Source organism: Apteryx mantelli, chromosome 1 (genome assembly GCF_036417845.1).
Source record: "Apteryx mantelli isolate bAptMan1 chromosome 1, bAptMan1.hap1, whole genome shotgun sequence".
NCBI classification, from domain to species: Eukaryota; Metazoa; Chordata; class Aves; order Apterygiformes; family Apterygidae; genus Apteryx; species Apteryx mantelli.
In genome coordinates, this window is record NC_089978.1 from 95469962 (window position 1) to 95489874 (window position 19913).

At 42.7% G+C, this 19913-nt stretch overlaps 1 protein-coding gene across 1 annotated transcript; it reads left to right on the forward strand.

The window, feature by feature from the left end:
• The first annotated feature begins 1608 nt into the window (after window positions 1-1608).
• Window positions 1609-18787, forward strand: XK (X-linked Kx blood group antigen, Kell and VPS13A binding protein). Its single transcript, XM_067297622.1, has 3 exons — window positions 1609-1853; window positions 10871-11133; window positions 17805-18787. Exons 1-3 carry the CDS (start codon window positions 1609-1611, stop codon window positions 18629-18631), a joined length of 1335 nt encoding a protein of 444 aa, XP_067153723.1. The 3' UTR covers window positions 18632-18787.
• Window positions 18788-19913: the final 1126 nt, after the last annotated feature.

Below are 19913 nucleotides of genomic sequence, written 5' to 3' on the forward strand. Positions count from 1 at the left end.
TGCCTTTCCTGTTATATTCCTGCTAGGTCTCAGGTCTCTAGCTAATCTCCACATGCAGATCTGCAATTACCTAGGAACAGGCAAGGAGAAACAAGATCTATCAGGGAAGGCATGAGAGCCAGCTGGACATGAACCAAGTATCTGCACCAAGAGGAAGAGAGGAGTGACAGGGATTGGAGACATCCCTGCGCAGGATGGAGACACCATCTATCTGCCAACCTGATTTGATGTGTCAGAAGCTCTGTTTCTCGCCAGGCGCTCAGATTCAGGATGTTGTGGAGAGACTGCCAAGGCTTGTCTGGCCCTTGGGCTGTAATCCTTCACTGCTCATCCAAGTGGGCATCAGTGATACTGTCAGGGTGACCTTGAGCATATCCAGAACAACTACAGAGCTCTGGTGGTGAGGCTGGAGGGCATGGGGTGGTCTCCTGGGCCCTGCTGGTGAAGGGGAAAGGCTCAGGGAGTAGATAAATTCTGCCAGCCAACAACACCAGGCTGCACAGCAGGTGTGGCAGGCAGGACATTGTCTTTTGTGAACATAGGAACCTTTGAGGCAAAAGGCCTGATGAGCAAGGATGAGATCCACATGACAAAGTGGTACAAGAGAGTCTTTGCCAACAGGCTCGCTAATCTGATGAGGAACTCTTTAAACTAGGTAAGTCTGGGGATGGTTACCAGGACTCACAGGTCCTTTTCTGCAAAGGTGTTTTCTAGTCAGTTGGCACCTCAGCCTTTATTGTTGCAGGGGGTTATTTCATCCTAGGTGCGGGACCTTGCACTTGCCCATTCTTTTCAGGCCATTTCTCCAGCCTGTCAAAGCCTCTCTGAATAGCGGCCCTACCCTTCAGCCCATCAGTCTCTCTCCCTAGTTTAGTACGGTGTCTTACAATACAAAGGAGCTCAGCTCCGTTTCTTGTGCCTCAATGGGAATGAAAATGATTTGATGAGCAGGTACTTCTCATTTGGCTGTCTGGCACCAGTGCTATAACAGATAAATATTATTGCACGCCTGTTCCAGCCACATCACAGCCTGGATCAAGCCACAACAATGCTGAGTTTATCCGTATTGGAGACAGGTGCCCCATCTAGACTAGCAGTGCCGCTCAGGCCTTCCCAACCACTGCTTCAGCATGAAGTAAGGCAGAAGCACACCGAGCCCCCGCACACGGAACCGTACAACAGAGCTGCTGCAGACGCGCAGGCTTTTCCCAACAGCAGGGCACCGTTTTTCCCCCCAACAAGAGGCAGGCGTGTGGCCTCCCTGGGAGGCCCAGGAACCCTTGCCCAGCCCTGGAGCCAGGGCGCACCCGGGGCTGAAGACTGGGCCCACAGGTGGCTTTGTCGTCGGTACCGCCCGCAGGGGCTGAGCGCACCTCCCTCGGCCTCCTCCTGCGGCCGCCGGCGCCGCCGCCCCGGACTGAGGTGAGCGCGGCCGTTGCGGCGGCGGCTCCCTCTAGCGGGCGCCGCGGCCGTTGGGCGGGCGGTTGGGCGGCCGTTGGGCGGGCCGGGGCGCGGCGGCCGCTCCGGCGGGCGGGCGTGGGGGCGGCTGCGGCGCGGCGCGGCGAAAACGCGCCCCGCATGCGGGCCGCCGGCTCGGGGCGGGCGGCGATGAAATTTCCAGGCTCGGTCCTCATCTCTGTCGTCCTCTTCGTGGCCGAGACGGCGGCGGCGCTGTGCCTGAGCGGCACGTACGGCTCGGCGGGGGACCGCATGTGGCAGTGGCTGACGCTGCTGTTCGCCCTGCTGCCCTGCGCGCTGGTGCAGCTCAGCCTGGTCTTCGTCCACCGCGACGTGAGCCGCGACAGGCCGCTGGTGCTGCTGCTGCACATCCTGCAGCTGGGGCCCCTTGTCAGGTCGGTGAGCCCGGGGGCTATCGCGGGGCCGCCCCGCCCGTGGTGGCCGGCGGCGGCCGGGGTGGGGGCGGGGGTGAGGGCGGCGGCGGGGCTGCGCCCACCTGCGCGCCCGGGGCGGGGGGCAGAGTTGCCCCTGTGCGCGGCCGGGGTTGCGCTGTGTCTGCCTGTGCTCACCTGTGCCTCCGGGTGGCCGCGGGGCCCAGCTGCTTGCGCCCGCCCCCCCCCCCCCGGCGCTTTGGGGCTTCCCCACCTGTGCTGTGAGCCGAAATCGACTGTCTCCCAAGAAGCGTTCCGTGTTTGATAGCCTGGGGGGCGCATTTTTTTTTTTTTACATGCCCCCTCGGCAGGAACATAACGCGGGGCGTGGTGTTTTCTGGCCTTCAGTAAACACTTATTGTTGGGGAAAATAGGTTAAGTTCCTCCTGAGAGGCTGCAGACAGGCAGGCGGCAGGCAGGCTGGGCTCCCCTGGAGAGGGGCGAGCCTTACAGAGCCTGTTCCTTTTGTGAGAGCGTTTGCCCTATCTATTTTCTGTTCGTTTGTTAAGTTGTTTGACTCTTTGCGAATGAGATCAGCCATTTGACAGCTGTGTTTATTCGCTGCCGTTTTGTCCTTAACGCCTTACTCCAATACTACTTCCGAGAGAGAGAAAGACTTCTGCGATTGTTAGTTTAACAAAATGATGGCAGTAGTCTCATCTCTACATATTGGAAATACTAGTAATGCTCTAGTCTGTCTCTTCTTTCAGAAAGTGAGCTTCTTGCTGAAAATTCTCCAGACCAATCGGTGCAACTTCCAATGGCAAATGCCCTTAGAAAAAAGATGACTAGTTACAGAGTTGGTGCAACCCCATGACAAATATTTGCTGGGGACTTCATTTTAAATTTATGTTCAAATCATTTCTTTAAAAAGAAAGGGAAATAAGTACAATATTTTTTTAGTACAGGTTAGGAGAAACATCTCCAACTTTTTGAAATTCCTGGAGGGGGTGGAAACAGAAGTTCTGTGATGCTCAAATGAAAGGATGAACAGATTAGTGGATTTTCTTTTTAATTCTCTGGAACAGATCTTGACTTTTCCTTTGCTTTGACCTTAACTAAGTAGGGTTTCACTTTTTTTCCCCTCAACTTTAAGTGTCACCTGCTTACAACACTAGACCCCTATTACATAGAAGACATTTTCTGCTGCGTTGGTCAACTCCCGGTTGCAATAGTTACTGTAAAATAATGCATGGGCTTATGGAAGCCATCTAATTTCCATGAATCCTGGTGTGTCACCAGCTCTGTGCTTCTGCATTTCCCAAAGATTTACTGAACTTGGAATTTCCAGAAAGTTTGAAGATGTTCCAGAAAATTCACAGCATGTTTGTATCACAATTCCCGTGGCATCATTTAAACAGTACTAAGTGAGCCTGGTAACCTCTCTCTAGACTCAGGATAACTTTAATTATAATTAATAATTAAAAGAGTGCAATACTGTCATGCTACCTGAAAAACTTGCTTCCTACTAAAGGCTGCAAGGACTCTACTAAGAGAAAGAGTTTCATAGAAACCAGCTTCTCTTTAGATGCAGAGAAATGTGTCTGTTCGTAGGATAGTAGTACAAAAGTGTGAGGAAGTGATTGGTCTGAGACAGACATTAAAGGTGGTTACAAGCTCTTTTTTTTTTTTTTCTTCCTCTGCATCACCTTCCTACCCACTGCCACTAAATATTTTGTATCCATCAGAAGAGGGAACAGATCACTTTCTATCAAGTGTATATCTAGACTGTAGAAGTCCACGTGCTTTCTGCATATGAAATTCGTCATCTTTCCCTCTTCTACACAGTGGGCTTTCTATCCTGAACTGGTATATGCAGAGGTCTGAGAGCAATTTTGCTTAGAAGGCAGAATATTGTTGGGTTGTGTTATCACTTTAATATGGCTTTAACCATTGTACCCTGAAAAAGAACAGTTTTCCTGGAGCCATTTTGTCCCATCCCTTTAGGCAAGCCTCAGCTCCTTTGAACAGGAGAATCCTACTGCTGTTAGTGGTCTGTTTTCTTGTTTTAGAAGGGCTGTTAGTTGTTTTTTTTGTTTTTTTTTAATCTCTTTCCTATGATTTTTCTTTTTCAAAGCTACTTATGCCCATTAGTTGCTAAGGGCTGAAGAGAAAGGAAAAAAGGTAGATGTTCTGTTCTCTCTTCTGAGTGATACCCTATTATCACTTCTACCTGTATGACACATAAGCACACACAATAGAGCAAGCAGAGATACAGTGTGAGCCCTGTTGAGCTCTAGGAATCTGGGTCCCCCGAACAAGACTTCAGTCTATGTGGGTCTCTTGGGTTTGGTCTCTCATTATTGGGGCTCTTATACCTCACTGGCACAGCTTAGCACCTTCCTGGGAGTACTGGATCAAATTAAGTCAGTCGGGTCACAGTAGAACCATCCTAGCCTCTGTTCACTTGTGACGCCGGAATGAAACCTTAAATAGACTGCAGACTGCAGAAGATGGCATAATTCAATAGAGGGCAGTCTGCCTGGGCTGGCTTTAAAAAAAGCTAATATTAACTTTTTAACAACCCCTATTGGGTTCGTGACATAATGCAGGACATTTATTATTTTACTATTCAGACTGCCAAATAAACATCACTGCACTGATTTACCAGTACATGCCCATGTACATTTTGTGATATTTTTCTTATAGTCTTGAAAGCTAGACTTTTGTCGCCTTTCTTTTTTTCCTCTAAGAAAAAGAAATTAAGTTTAGATTCTGAAGAAGAGTATGGAAATACCTCAGAAGGGGAAAGAGGGTGTATAGCTTAGCAAGCCAAATGATCCAGCCTGTTCTGAATCCTCTATATGACAGGAAAAAAAAAATGTTCTCTTATAAACCTTTCTTGCATACCACCACCTTCCCCAAACACCCACGTTCCACTTGTTCAGGAGGCATTTGCTGTCCTGGTGCTGCCATTGGAAGCACTAAAATTAGGAAGTTTCCCTCTTCCTGGAGAGAACATTTGCTTTAACAGGAGGGTACTGTTTACTCACCCTTTTGCCAATTTTAATTCCTTCTTCCACTCCCTAAGAGGAAGAGTTTCTCTATTAAGTCAAAGCAATCCATAAAGTAAAATTCATAATAACCTCTGGTGGCCTGACTCTGATCTCTGAGATGTATGTGTGCCTGAGAGACTTCAGAGTAGTTGGCTGGAACATGGTGATTGCAGATTTCTGGGCACCGTGGGGGATTTCTGCAGCATTTCAGGTTGCTGCTGCTCCTTGTGAATGCAGTAGTTCGTCCGGATGCTTAGAAAATATATTCGGATACTTTCTCCTTTTTTTGTAGAAGGAGATTTTTTTATTTTTTTTACCATACAAAATAAATTACAAAGCAAGAACTGACTTAAAATGGTAGCCAATGTCAATAGGAGATTTTAATACATTTTTCTTCAGAAAAGACCAAATTCCTTTTTGGCTTGTTATCAGCAGCTCCTGGACCGAGGACTGTCTTTGTTCTGTGTTTGTTTGGACAACACCTACAGCATCGAGGTTGTCTTGGGGTCTTAGGCACTGCTACAGTTCCCAAGAATAATAACTGGATATATTTTGCTTTACCACTCTGGAAGTATCCTTTTATTTCCTGTGCCCTCATGCACAGCTCTTGGAACATTTACCCATACGGCATGGAAGAGAAAAGTTATACTAGTGTACTGCCCTGTTTAGGAATTTGTTCAAAAAGCAAATGACTCTTCATGAAAGGTGCCAAAGAAGCCCCTGTTAGTTAGTTTGTCCGCTTCTATTCTGCAAGTTTTTGATAGGTCAGGTACTGAAACAGGAAAGGCAGATTTCCAACAAACTGACTTGAATGGTTTAGTCATGAGCAGTGCATGTGTGTGGCATTGTACCTTAAGTCTGCTAGATGCTTGTGTTTTTTTGCTGTCTCATTAACCAAAAACAATACCGAGGTGACATATGTAGAAGGGACTGGTGGTGCTTCCTGGGAAGAAAAGTGAAGTGATTTCAGGATGTCTTTGAAAATACCATCCTTAGCGCTTTGTTAACTGAATATGCACCCACAGATTCTTGCTTACAAGAAATATACAATTAGGAGCTAGCTCTGTCTGCATGATGGTGAACTTCTCTTGCAGAAAAATTCAAAGCAAATAGAACAGACCCCTATACAGATAGAACACTAATGAGTGTTTTCCTCCTGTTTTTAATAGGACAAGGATATAATCGGTAGATTTTTTTTAATTGGATCAGGCTTTGTTTCTCAAGGCATAAGGAAAAATAAAATTACATGCATGTCCACACCATGTGGGCAGCAGCAAAGATGTAGTAGGAAGTTCTCATCCAACTGCTAGAGGAGCAGCTACAGCTGAAGTTAGATTTGGTGAGCTTCAGGGGAAAAAAACCCAAAAAACTATGGGCTGAAATTATCAAGTCATTTAAGATCTTGGGCACCTAATTCTGCGGTTTAGAATCTAATAAGTGATAATGCTTCAGATGTGTTATGCAGAAAGATTGTCTCTTATGAGTACTCTCTCTTTTCTGGTGACCTGCTTTATAATTTAGAATAGCGCAGATCTAAAAAGATTCTTTTCCTTGTAGGACTTCCATTGGCAGACCTTACTTTGGGAGATTCTGCAAGCTCTAAATTTTACAATTGTTGCTGCATCTTCCTCTTTTCCAGATGGGATGAATATGCTTAGTCCTTCTTCAGTTTTCTTTTTTCTCTATTCTTAAGCAGATGCATTAGGTGTCCCAGATGAGATGAATAGAAAGTCAGCACAGATGGAAGGTAGAACAATGAGTGAGGAGCAAATCTTTGTGTTATCTAACCCAGGTAAGTAAATCTGGAGGACTAAAAGGTTTTTTGCACACTTCATTAGAGAAAAGGAATTATTAAAAATGGAGTTGTTTGGCAAATTCGGTTGTACATTTGCAGTGGACATATTTTGGTAAGCCCGTTGAATAGATATTTACCCTTGGAGTGTTTGTTGGGTGTGGGAAGTTCCATGTTTTCACTGCCTGCTCCCTCTTCATAGCACCGTTATTTTGCCTGTATCTAAATCCCACACATTAGTGATTAAGAGAGGGAATGAGGTGCTCACTCTCAGTGGGCATATAAGGATAGGATTATTCCTCCTACTGACTGTGTGCAAGACAAATGTGTTGCTGTTGAATCACTCTTTACAGGCATCATCAGAATCCTTGAAAATGTATAGCTCTTCTCTCTGCCAAGATTTGGCAGCAGGAGAGAGCAGCACCATCTTTTTCTCAACTCTTAACTTGCAGTGTGGAGGGTAGATTGATATTTTTTTCTTTGAAATAACATTAGTTCCTGCTGGGCCCATGCTACAACTGTCACTGCTTTAAATCCAATGAAATTCATTGTTGATTCTGTATTAGGATCTGTTGAAAGGGCCTTAAATATCACTGTATTGCAGGAGGGGGTTTGTGCAGGACTGTTCCTACCTTAGGATCTCCCACTCCCAGTCCTCCAGAGCAGAGAAGCAGTGAGCGCTTGGAACTTCTGTGGAATTCCCCATTTTGTAACAGGTTTTGTAACAGTGGAGGAAAACTAGTTTGGAGCAATTGCTGTCTTGCATTGTCTTTTAGTTGTGTTTTGTGTTTAAAAAACAAACAAACAAAAAAAGAGCCAGTACACTTAAAGACCAGATGCTCAACCCTTCTGCATGCACTTTTTAGACAAAGCCATAACACAGCACAGGTACGTGATTTGATTCTTCAGCACTGTTCTGAACCCTTCTGGTCTAACTGGCCCTTGAAGTGCCTATGCTTATCTTACAGTCTATTACTTCAACATTTAGATTGGTGCTACTTCTTTTTAGTGTATCAGTTGTCAATCTGCTCCTCCTTGAAGCAGCTGCTTGGCCTGTGGCATCAGCTGGAGTCTTGAGTAGATTTGACATCAGTCCCAAAAACAGTCACCTCCAAAGACACTCTTGCCTGAGATGGGCAGGGTTTGGAAGATGAGCATCACCACTGACATAATTTGAGTGCTTGCATATATCATATTTATGACTGTATTGTGCTGATAAAAGTCCCCTTTGGCTGTAAGGTGTACTGATCAGACTTCATTTCACACTGTGTTGGTAGTCTTTGCTTTCCTACACAGACATAAAATATCCCATCACAAACATGGTACTCAATATACTGCTACTCAATATCTAGCTAATAAATACATATCAAAGGCTTGCTCCAAAGCCCAACATTTTGCTGATTGTAGTATTTGCTATAGTCAGGAGTTTCATGAATATTATCACTTCTTTTCTGGGGTTACTGCTTCTTTGTTAGATGGATCTCTAGGCTATAACTGCTTCTAGTCATACACTGAAGTAGTTCAGAGGCTGATGCTGAGATCTCAGTTTCCGTAATAGTTTCAGGCTTGCCCCTAGCTCAGGATAAATAGATTGCTGTGGACACTAAGGGAGACTTAAATGCTCTGGGATCTTTCTTTTGGAATAAAATCAATTTGCTGGTTTCAGAATCTCTGTTGGCTCCAGAAGCTGTTGTGCTCTATTAATTTTTCACTCTTTAGTTTTGGCTGTATGGATTCCTTCACATAGAACAAGACTGGCAGGGACTGAAAAGATTAACAAGGGGAAAACAAAAACTAACCACCGTGAATGGAGCTTCCAGTGCACCAGGCCCTTCAAATAGCTTTAGTGATAACAGTAGCTGAAGCCTAGTGAATCAAGGATAGTACTACAGAATCCTAAAACTAGCTTCTGTCTAGAGCAGTTGAAACTTGCTAGTGGTCCAGTTAGGGATGGAAAAAAAGGACATCAAGATTAGAACAAAAATCAGAATGCTTCGACTTAATTTTTATCAGTGCTGTTTTACAGTTTGATCTGTGAGCTTTCCTCCAAAAGGCCAGAGCAGACTGAATGGCTAGTAGTTTGAAGAAGGCGGGAAAAAAAAAATCAAAGTAGTAGTCTCAGATAAGTATATCTCCGTGGTTTGTAATTGTGAGATATTTTTAAAAGCAAGACAAGCCTTAAGTTTTTAATTATAAAAACTCATTGGCAAGTGTTTACAGGAATCAGTGAGGCACAAATGGTGACATATCATATATTTAGCCTGGTTTATTACAGGAAAGAGACTTATCCAATTGTGCATATATCAGTGTGTGTGTGTGTGTGTCTGACTCTCACTCGGTTACTTAGGTAACTTTTCAAACCTTTGGTCAATTTTAACCAAATTTGACCTATAATAGTCTCAAAGATACTACACTCCTATAAGTATTCTGAATGGAGGCAACCGAGTGAAGGAGATGAACCTCAGTGAGGCACTGCAGTAGGAGAGAAGGCAGCTCACTCCTTGTTGGTTATCAGAGGAACTACCCAAGAGGAAGAGGCCGTGCATGTCCAGCAGCTGGAGGAGCTGTGACCAGAACAAGCACCACAAAGCACCTTGGGGTTTCCCTCCCCAGGAGTTCTCTCGCAGCTGGGAAAGAGCTTCAGTGGCAGCCAGGCCTCCTTAGTTCTGCTGCTCTTGCAACAGTTATTTTCCCTTTTGAAGTCTGTAGTGGTGTTGGGCATGAAAGAGAAAATAGGTTGTGACCGTCCTAGGTTTGTGTTTGGGGAGATTTTTTTCAGCCATGTCATTTATCATTTATGTTCCTGCTATATAGGGACTCTTACACAGCAGGCCCTGTGTTTTCAGGACCCTGTGCAATGTGACACAAATAAGGAGTTTCTTTCCTCTCCCTTCCCCCTCAACTTCTGACTCCGCCTGTACCTCAGTGGATGCCTGCTTGTTACTACTTCCCAGACAATGTTGACTGTTCCCCTGTGTCTTTGAGGTCCTGCTTGCTGCCCAAACCCATCCTTGACACCTTCATACCCCAGCAGCTCTCTTAGAATTGCACTTCTAGAGCTTTAGCTGGTCTAAAAATAGTCTTGGGGGAGGTTTCAGAAAGGATAATCTGACTGAGGCTGTATTGTCGTATTTGCAACTTAGGGAGGCCAGGTTGTCCTCATTGCTATATCGTTTGCCAACCCCTTCAGCCCATTTCCATTCTCTTCCTAACACTGGGATTGCTCTGTGTGCACGCATGGAGGTGGCATGACCTAACAGTGTGGAATTTCTGAATAGAAATGCATGTGCTGGCACCACTTTTTTTCTGTGAAAGTTGATATGCAATAAGTTAGACCTATACGAACAAGGGGGTTTGGTTCACCTGGGTGAAAAGTACTGAGAGTTACAGCAACTGTAAATACTATGTCTTCTTATTTTGAGTATTTTTGCAAGATTGTGTTTACTATTCCTTAAACTGTGGAATAAATATAAGCAAACATAAAGAGTAAAGCTCCAATTTTTGTCTTTTTAAAAAGGTTAATATCCTGAGTGAGTTGTGAGGCTCTAGACTGAAGACAAGATGGCTGCTTGTTCTCTTTATTGCTGCTGTTGCTTGCTACTTGTGTTTTGGGATCCCTGGTTGGTAACTCAAGGGTTAGAGCCCAGCTGTGTTTGAAGTGCATGGACCCACTTAGAGCCAGGTGTGCCCTAAGCTTCTCTCCAATGTCTTGGGATGTTTCATTTAAGGTAGAGGTATCAGGAGGTGGTGTTCTTGCCATATCCCATTAGTCTGTCACAGATGTGTGGATAGCACTGGGAGAAAAAGACATGGGGGTCTGCAGAAACCCTTCCAACTTGGGTCCCGTATTGGGAAGCTATGATCCTTGCAGTAGGCAAGTAGTTTAGGACTTTAAAAATGCAGCAGATAGAAATGGCAGCTCCTAGGAAACAGTTAAAGACCACATATTTGAGTATTGCTACAGGCAGCCTAAAGGGCGCTCCCAGGTTCTTGCCCTCTGATCACCTGTGGTTCATGTTTACAGATGGAATCTGTCATATTCCAAGCATACCAACAGGGGAAAATATGCAAGTTTTGCACTATTATCAAAAACTGACTTAGTACACTGATTGCTTAAAATACTAAGAAGTGGGAAGACCTATGCTTTTGTTTTATTTTTTTTCCTATTACTCTATTTACTGATTTGCTTGTAGGTGTGTGGAGGTCTTTTACATTTACTTCCATGCCGGCAGAGTTGAAGAGCCGTATGTCAGCATCACGAAGAAAAGGCAGATGCCCAAGGATGGGTACTCAGAAGAAGTTGAGAAGGAAGTGGGCCAGGCTGAAGGCAAACTATGTACGCACAGATCTGCATTCAGTAGGGCATCGGTGATCCAGGCATTCCTTGGCTCTGCGCCCCAGCTCACGCTCCAGCTCTACATCTGTGTCCTGCAGCAGGAGATCACAGCTGCCAGAAGTAGGTAGAGCTGTTGTTAAGACCTCCATATTTTGGTGGGAGGGAAAGGAGAAGGGTCAGCCGTCAGGCGTAGCTGCCCTTGACAAGAACTGAAAACACTGCAAAGTGTTCAGCTCCCTGGCACATTTTGATGATGATGTTGCACTCAAGTTCTTCTCTATAGCATTGTGTTTTAGACTATGACACTTACTGTAGCATACTTTGGTTGCTATAGAAACATTAATTTGATAAGTGACCATTATGGCAGGAGAGGGAGGCAGCTGGAGGGACTGAGCTGTCTTCTCTGAAGAGGAAAAAAAAATTACCTCTGTGCCCTTTTGTTTTCTGGGCAAGCTTTCTAGTAAATTCCTGGGGGTACAATACAAAGTGTATTTTGCCATGCTGCATTAAGGAAGATGTACTTTAAAGGAATGCAGTTTCAAATATACGCTGAGGACATGAGCTGGCTTTGCTTGTGCCAGCCTCTGAATTTGGAATCAAAAGGCAGGACTGAATAGCTCAGTATGCAAGTGTGGCCATATGATCTCCAGACCCAAGCTTTCAAGTCTTTACCAAGGAGTGCTGTACCACCTGGACTTAGCAGATCACATCTTTCTTACTATGGACTCTCTGCATCTTGCTCCATGATGTGCTCCAGCTCCTTGAAAAATCTTGATTTGCTGGCTGGCTGCTAATAGCAGGATCTGCTCCTGCTGGATCACAGGCCAACCTGCTTTCCTGTATGTCTTCTGAGATCCAGTTTGCCATGGACTGAGTATAGGAAGGGCTTTGGCACCTGTGTGAGCTTCAGGTGTGTCTCCACTGGAATACAAAATAGCTCTTGTAGCTACAAGGCTCTGAGAGGCCAAGGATCTTTATCAACTTCACAGGTAGGGAGGTCGAGAATAGGTAATGTTATGAACCCAGCTGTTTGTTTATTTATTTATCAGTTCTGATGCCTTGTTAGGCAGTGTACCAAGATGAAGACCTGAGATTTTTTGGAGAAGCCAACACAGTAGTGTCAGGGTTCTCCCCTCAACTCAGGGAATGGAAAATCTTAGCATGCCAAAGCATATAGGGTTATTGCAATAGCTTAAGTTCTTTATACAAGAGGTATTGTTTAAGATCGTGGCAGTTGACAAGTGAAAGGCATTGTTCCTGGCTCTGTCCAAGTACCTTACAGCTATGGTAGGATCTTTGAATGATTGTGGTGTCTGGGACATGGGAATAAGAACAGGGCAGTTGAATCCTTTTCTGATCAATGCCATTAGCACACAGTTTCCAAGCAGTTCACTGCAGATGCCATTTTCTTGAAAAAGGTCACGGTCTTACTGTACTTTTTTTCTAATGTTGACATTATTGTTCACTGTTGCCAAGGAAAAGGACTGTGTTCCAGATCATTAGAGGTTTATGTATTTAATGATGATTTGTAACTTTGTGTTGCTTCTGACTTTCATCAGTCGCTGCCCAGGACGACTCTAAATCATAAACTGATGAATGACCTTCTATGGGTGAAGTTAAACATCCAGAGATATTCTGGCTCACCAGAGTGTTCAGTGAATGTGTGCGTAGTGAGACAGAGCAGGACAGAACCCACAAACAAATGTAGGAGACACCCTGTGTCTCCCAGAAGCTATCAGCATAGCACATCCTGTATAACTGTAAAATACAAAAGTCGAAAGAAAAGATTAGCAGGATTTTTTGTTTTTTTTATTTTGGGGGGTTTTTTTAATCAGTGATCTAGGAACAATGGCAAAGTCTATTAGACCTCATTCATCAGAAAAACTAAAAAGTGCTATAGGAGGAAAGTATCAAATGAGATCCTAACATAGCATTTCTCCAGACATCTGAAAATGAAACCAGCCCTATACTCAAAACAGATTGAGACTGAATTGGAGAAGCTAAAGAAGAGCCACACTGCTTTGCCAGTGCAGTTTTTAAATGAGCTGTACAGCAGTTTGACAGGCTGACTTAAATCTTTGCTTTGTATTAGAATCGCAGTGTCATTCATCCCAAACCTTTTTATTCTCCCCTGAGTTCTTCCATTTCTTATACCTAGCATTCTGTTACATTTGTCACTGTAAAGGGTGGATATTCCCAGTTCAATTCTGGGCATATGTTGAAACTAAAGCAGTCGTCCCTTGAACCTTCTTGTCATAAACATATTCTTTTTGTATTTCTTTTATCTTCTGAAATTTTGAAACTTTCTGCAGTCTCTTCAGTTGGCTTATTTCTGCAGTGATATCTTTTGTCCACCAGTATTATTTAGCATCCAGAGTAAGCAGGAATGATGCATACCGCAGTTTCAGCTTGACATTTGTTATATATATATGGAGATTCTCATATGTAGGGACATACAGTAGTTTAGCAGCCAGTCCAAGTCTTCTTCCTCACATCATCTGGTCATCTTCCCTGTTCTTTGACATCAGTCTTCCAAGGTGTGTGCACTTTTTCATTTGTCCTGGTTATAATATTAATCTCTTCTTCTTGTCTTTTGATTTCCACATTTTTTGTCTTGTCTCATCATCAGTCTGTGTTTTCTGGATTCCTACTCTACCCTATCCATTATTCTCTGTAGATTCGGCTTAGTCAGCAGTAATGAGGTCAGTATTTTCTGGATTCCTACTCTACCCTATCCATTATTCTCTGTAGATTCGGCTTAGTCAGCAGTAATGAGGTCAGTATCATCTGTGAATCTAAAGCGATATACCATCATGCCGCATAGCATGATTTATCCCTTTTAGATCTGTTTGAAAATCATTATTGCTTCCAGTATTGAACAGTTCTGAAAAGAGCATGCATCCTTGGCTAACCCTTTTTGTCAACCAGACCCATGATGCATCCTTCTTGTATACTTCATGGCACTCATGATGTTCTCTAAATGTTTTCTGCTGGCTTATTAGATTTTTGCCCATGTCAGGCATTCTCCAAATTTATCATATCACTGTCTGCCAGACCCACTGCAGCCAAGAATGTAAGGTGAAGAGAGCTAAAGACAGTTGCAAAAGCAGGGCAAAGCCTCTAGCTTTGTGGTGAGAGACATAAAGGCTTCAGGAACTGTTTAGTGTGAAATGTATAAAAGCATTGGTGGATAAAATGCAGCATTGGAAACCCACAAATAATAGCCCAATTTGAGTCCTGGTCCTAGACGTTTAGCTCTTTCTTCAGCTGCAGCATAATTGGGAACAAGCTCCTGACTTGTTACTCTGTGAAATGCCTGGTCTGACTTTGTAATTGCCACTCCCAAAACAGACATCTAAGTCTCTGTTGTGCATCTAGGCTTCACCCTGTACTGAATGGGTCTATCAGTATCAGACATTGTCTTAGAGCCAACTGCAACCTTGTATTTAGGAGAACGCTGGCATCAGGCTCATGTCTGCTTAAACGGAGTTGGGCAGATACCCAGATCTCTTCATTTAAGAAATATCACCTGGAGAAGCCAAGGCCAGGAGGTGCCAGAAAGACCTGAGTCAGCATTAATTGCAAAAATAGCTGGCTGGAGATAGTGGGGAGGATGCCTGACTTGGCCTCTTACCCTTGAAAAAGGGCAAGTCCTCAGCCTGCAGTATTGAGCGTGTAAGTTTTAGCTGTGCCATTAACAGCAGTAAAGTTGTTTTCTTTAATTGTTGCTTATAGTGATAAAATCATCTCGAAAGGTGGATTTCCCACCATTTAAAAATAAAATCATTCTACTGAAAAAGGTGCATGTTTTCTTTTTTAATGAAAATTTGTTACAGTGACTGCCATCTCCAAGAACAGAAGTTTTGTTTTTATGGTCTTTTTCAACTTAGTAGTTTCAGCAATATCACTTTTGTAATGAGCATAAACTCTGCTTTTGGGGCAAAGACGAAGAGCCATTGAATGATTTCTAGATGTTCTTGCCATATATCTTAAGATGCTTCTACAGTTTTTCCTTCTCATATCACTGAGCTTTGACCACAGAATGCTTTTTTCATTGTTTGAACAATATATTTCACATATTTTTAAGCATTAATTGTTGCTTTTAAATGTTGAAATTACATCTTAGAGGCAAAAATTTTAGTATCTAGGTGTCTTCCCTAAGTAACAAAATAGGTGCCGTTATGAAATCTAAAATGATGATTCATTTTAGAAAGCTGTAATATATAAAATAGATAAGTTATGGTTCTTCATAGCTGAATATAAGAGTCGTAGATATTTTGTGATATATCTCTTCTAGTGCAAAATTCACTTGCTTACTAATTCTAAGTAGGAAAGACTAGGTCTTGAAAAGACTCAGGACATAATTAAAAAACAAAGTATAATAGTGTCTCCCTGAATGGCACTGGGAGCGTGCATCTCTGATTCCTAAGAAAAATATAGCTTTCTGGAAGTAGGAAGGAAAAAGAGCAATGCCTTTAAAGCATTATTAAGACAAGTTTGAAATTTAAAATCCTTAAAATGAAATCAGGTAGTGAGCTTAATATTTCTCAGCTTATCAAACCAGAAGACAGGCAGAGTTCCAGGACAGAAGCAGTCAGTCTCCAGGTTTTGGGGGGGGGGGGGTGTTCTTTGTTTGTTTGTTTTAACTGTCAAAACATTCTTTTGCTGAATTAGTTCATAGAAGTTATTTGTTCTCACATAGTTCTAGAGCCCATTCCAGACTGCAGGAAAGATTTTTTGGGAAGAGTCACAGGATATCATTGGTATTCTTGACTGCACTTGCTCTTCTGCTTTTAGCTGATATTTTTGAAGTACTTTAAAAATTCTCAGATCAAATGCGGTGCTGTAAAAAAGGTGTTTAAAAACACACACTAAAAATTGAAACACTGATTATGTATTTGTTTATTTTCAGAGAATATGTGCACCACCACACTGGCACATATAAAATTACCATATAAAATGGCAAACATTCTTCAGCTTACAGAGTGCTATTGGAAATTCAGATCTAAAGGATTAATTCTTTTTCCCTGGAGTAATTCAGAGATTCTTGAGGGTTTGGGTGGGAGGGAGGTTAGCTAAAAGGATAAAGGAAATCCTGTTAGCAAGTTTTTAAGAGATCCTAAAATATACTTGTTTCTTTCAAAGTCATGCTTAGAGGTTAATAACTTTAAATAGGAGAAACTGATAATCATAGTTAAATAGCTATAGCAAAGCAAGGAATCCAGTTAATTCGTAGGATAATGACACACAAACTAATTGAAGGCTGCAAACAGCCCTGGTTGCTAAGCACTACGTTGAAGTAATTGACATAATCAAGCATTGACAACTCTGTCTTGTATCTGATGCAATATAACGCTCTGTAGCATGACCAATTAGCTTGGTTACTTTAATTCAAATTCTAAAAGAAACTACTGAATCATTTTTACTGTACTTAATTCATTTGTATTTCTGTACTTAACTCATTTGCATTTGAGATATTCTTTGCATGGAAAAAAGGCAAAGTTTGAAGCTAAAAGTATTGAATGGGGGTGCCTAAAATTAGTCCCCTAAATCTGCTATTCAGCATGCCAATAAAAATGGTGCAGAAAGCATTCAAATGCTAACAAAACTGTGGATGGTTAGCACTTCTGAATGGCAAGATATTCCTCTTTGAATGTTTATATTGTACATTGAGGGTTCTTATACATCTCTACCTACTTAGTTTGGAAACTTTCCCCTAGTTTGTTCCCGCCTTCCAGTACACTTGTTTCTTCAGCATTGTAATTCATATGTCTTATGCGGCATTCAGTTAGCAGAGCGCTGTAGCCCCGGAGGCTGTCCGTTGCTGGGTCTCGGCTGTGATATGGCAGTTCAGAACTCTAGTCACCATTTCTTTTTCATTTTCGGCCAAGAAACTCAGCTGGTAAATGTGCCTGAGAGCTTTTGGGACAATGGTGTGAGCCTTTGTATGGCAAGACAAGGCGACCTGCTGCAGTGCCACGGGGCTTTCCCTCCACCAGGCCGGAAGGCAGGTAACAGCTGGCCTCTGCAGTCACTTTCTACAGAATTTAAAAGCAGTGAAACCTCTTCACCTGAGGGATTCTGTGTCAGTGGGAGGTACTGAAAGGTGATCTTGGAGAACTACGTGATCTCAATTTAAAGACATTTTTTAAGAGGAATTTTTTTTTAAATGCATGATATAGGTAGGTATAAGGAAAATGCAGTGTAGCCAGGTGAGCAAATATCTGTCTACAAAGGCGGAAAAAGTGAAAATGGTTCTGGGTATAAATTGCTGGCCTCTCAGGCTCTGGCTTTCAGTTTTGAGCTCCACTACAGGCCTCTTCTGTGTACTTAGACAAGTTGCTTCAACCCAGAACTTCAAAAGCATTGTGGTATCTGCATGCCCAAATGGTTCTTAAGAATTTCAGCTTCTGTCTCTCAGTTCTTCATCTGTACACAGAGTTAATAGCATTCCTCTGTGATGTGGAGTACTGTGAGAATAATATTAAAGTTTGAGACTAACTTGTATATCCTTATGATTGAGCTGTATAATTACCAAAGACAGTTTATGTACAAACAGCTCTGGTTGGGGGAGACGCTTGTGATTGTTCAGTGCCTTTTTGCTTTGTATCTACTTGGAAAAGTAACAAATGATGAAGAAAATGGGAGGCAGGTTTAGCTTGATAATCCAGAAGTGGATACAAGGAATGGCTTTTTTGGTATTACGCCATGAAGACTCTCTGCATTACTGTGATGCAATGCCTTTAACTTCTGCTAAGCTGGAGGTTCTGATTTGTCTTTTCTCTTTGTAGGTATTTTTATGGTCCTTTCTCTCCTGTCAATTGTATATGGCGCCTTACGCTGCAACATCCTGGCTATTAAGATTAAGTATGATGATTATGATGTCAGTGTGAAACCAGCTGCCTACCTTTGCATATTCATGTGGAGAAGCTTTGAGATTGCTACACGAGTTATAGTTTTGGTCCTTTTCAGTTCAGTCCTTCAAATCTGGACCCTCCCTGTTGTGCTAGTGAATTTCTTTGGTTTTTTCTTTTATCCCTGGATTCTCTTCTGGCAAAGCAAGTCCCCATTTCCTGAGAACATAGAGAAGGCATTGAGCAGGGTTGGCACTACCATTGTCTTGTGCCTCCTCACTTTCTTGTATGCTGGCATTAACATGTTCTGCTGGTCAGCAGTGCAGCTGAAGCTCAATGATCCTGACTTAATTAATAAATCCCAAAATTGGTACCGACTGACTGTGTATTATATGCTGCGGTTCATTGAGAATGCATTCCTTCTGCTGATGTGGTACATCTATAAAACCGATATCTACCTGTATGTCTGTGCCCCGTTGTTGGTCTTGCAGCTCCTGATAGGTTACTGCATGGCTGTCCTCTTCATGTTGGTGTTCTACCAGTTCTGCCACCCATGCAAAAAGCTCTTCTCATCCAGCATTTCTGAAGGTTTGCTGTCCTGTTTCAAGTTCCTCTGCTTTGTTTGCAAGCCTCCCAAATCCACCATACTGATGGACAAAGCAAATTTAAAATCACCTGCTAATACTGATGACGCCTGGAGCAGTAGCAAGACAATAGATTCTCAAAATGGGAATCCTCATCAGAGTGTTTCTGCCAATGCCTAGTACAACTGGTAGCAGCAGGTGCCTTTGGAAGGTGCCAGATCACCTGCTGGGGATGTTATGTATCTTGGACATCGTGTCTTGTGGATGAGGTTTTTTTCTTGCAGATGTAGCACTGCACGAAGACTGACAAGCCTACCTTTGTGGGAAACTTAAGTGTATGAGTGTGTTTGTCTCTGTGTGTGTCTGTGTATGGACACAGAGAGCAACCATTGTTTGTGTAATTCTATCTCAGAGTTTTTTGCACATAGGTGTATTATCATTTGTTTATCTTGAAATCATTGTAGGAAACATCCTTCAAAAACTGGCCTGATGCTGATCTTACTCAGGAAATCTGAAGAGGATTTTTATTTCAGATAGGATATCATTATGGCATGCCACCCTAGCATGGAAACAGCATAATCCTTGACTATATATTGACTGTAGCTGTGGTCTGCTTTGATCAAATTGCAGACTTTTTTTACGCTCTAATCAGTGTGATAAGACAATACTTGTCTTTTTGACTTAAGAATTGGACTTCTGCAATTCACTGTAGTCTAGGTTGCCAAGGAACAGCCAGTTAGACACCACTAATACTGAAATGTGACTGTTACTGAGAATAGCCAGAGGGGTTATTGGCTTATGCACTCTTTTACTCTTTATATTTGCTGCTTGTTAGTAAGGGAATTAAATTTAAGACAGTAATTGTAAAGTTCTGGAATAGCCCAGTTTCCTGACATTATCATATAAATAACCTTATTTTTGATGTTCTGGTATATGGGTGGGGTTCACTTTTATATAACTTTAAATGTCTAGAAGTTGGGCAGATAGTGTGAGCTAGTAATGTAGGTGCTCTCACTACATCTCCAGAGAATGATTCAACCCTGAAGTTTTGTCCTAGGCAGGTGATATGAATCATTCCCTGGAGAGCTATTACTACGTTGACCAGATGCCTTGACAATTAGCTTAGACTAGACACATCACTTTTAGATGGCTAAAGTTAAGAGACAAGCACCACTCTGATTGTCAGGGGTTTGGTAGTGCAGCAAGCAGGGAACTCAACGACTTGCCATGTGGAGATAGAGGATCTTGAGTCCTTCTTTTTGAGCCTGTGATATATTATGTTAGTCTGATATCAATAATTTAAAACACTCTGGCTTCTTTACCTCAGAGGTACCGAAGGTTTGAAATCTTCTAAAAGAGGAACCAGAAGACATTGACTTTTTTCTATGCACTATATTACCACAATTAATTATAAGCATTTCTGTATTTTGTAAGTTGCTGATAAAGTTTTAACAGATGGAAG

Coding starts and splice junctions, on each gene's coding strand:
- XK (XM_067297622.1), top strand. CDS start 1,609: ATGAAATTTCCAGGCTCGGTCCTCATCTCTGTCGTCCTCTTCGTGGCC. Junction 1,854..10,870: donor CAGCTGGGGCCCCTTGTCAG/GTCGGTGAGCCC, acceptor ATTTGCTTGTAG/GTGTGTGGAGGTCTTTTACA. Junction 11,134..17,804: donor GGAGATCACAGCTGCCAGAA/GTAGGTAGAGCT, acceptor TTCTCTTTGTAG/GTATTTTTATGGTCCTTTCT.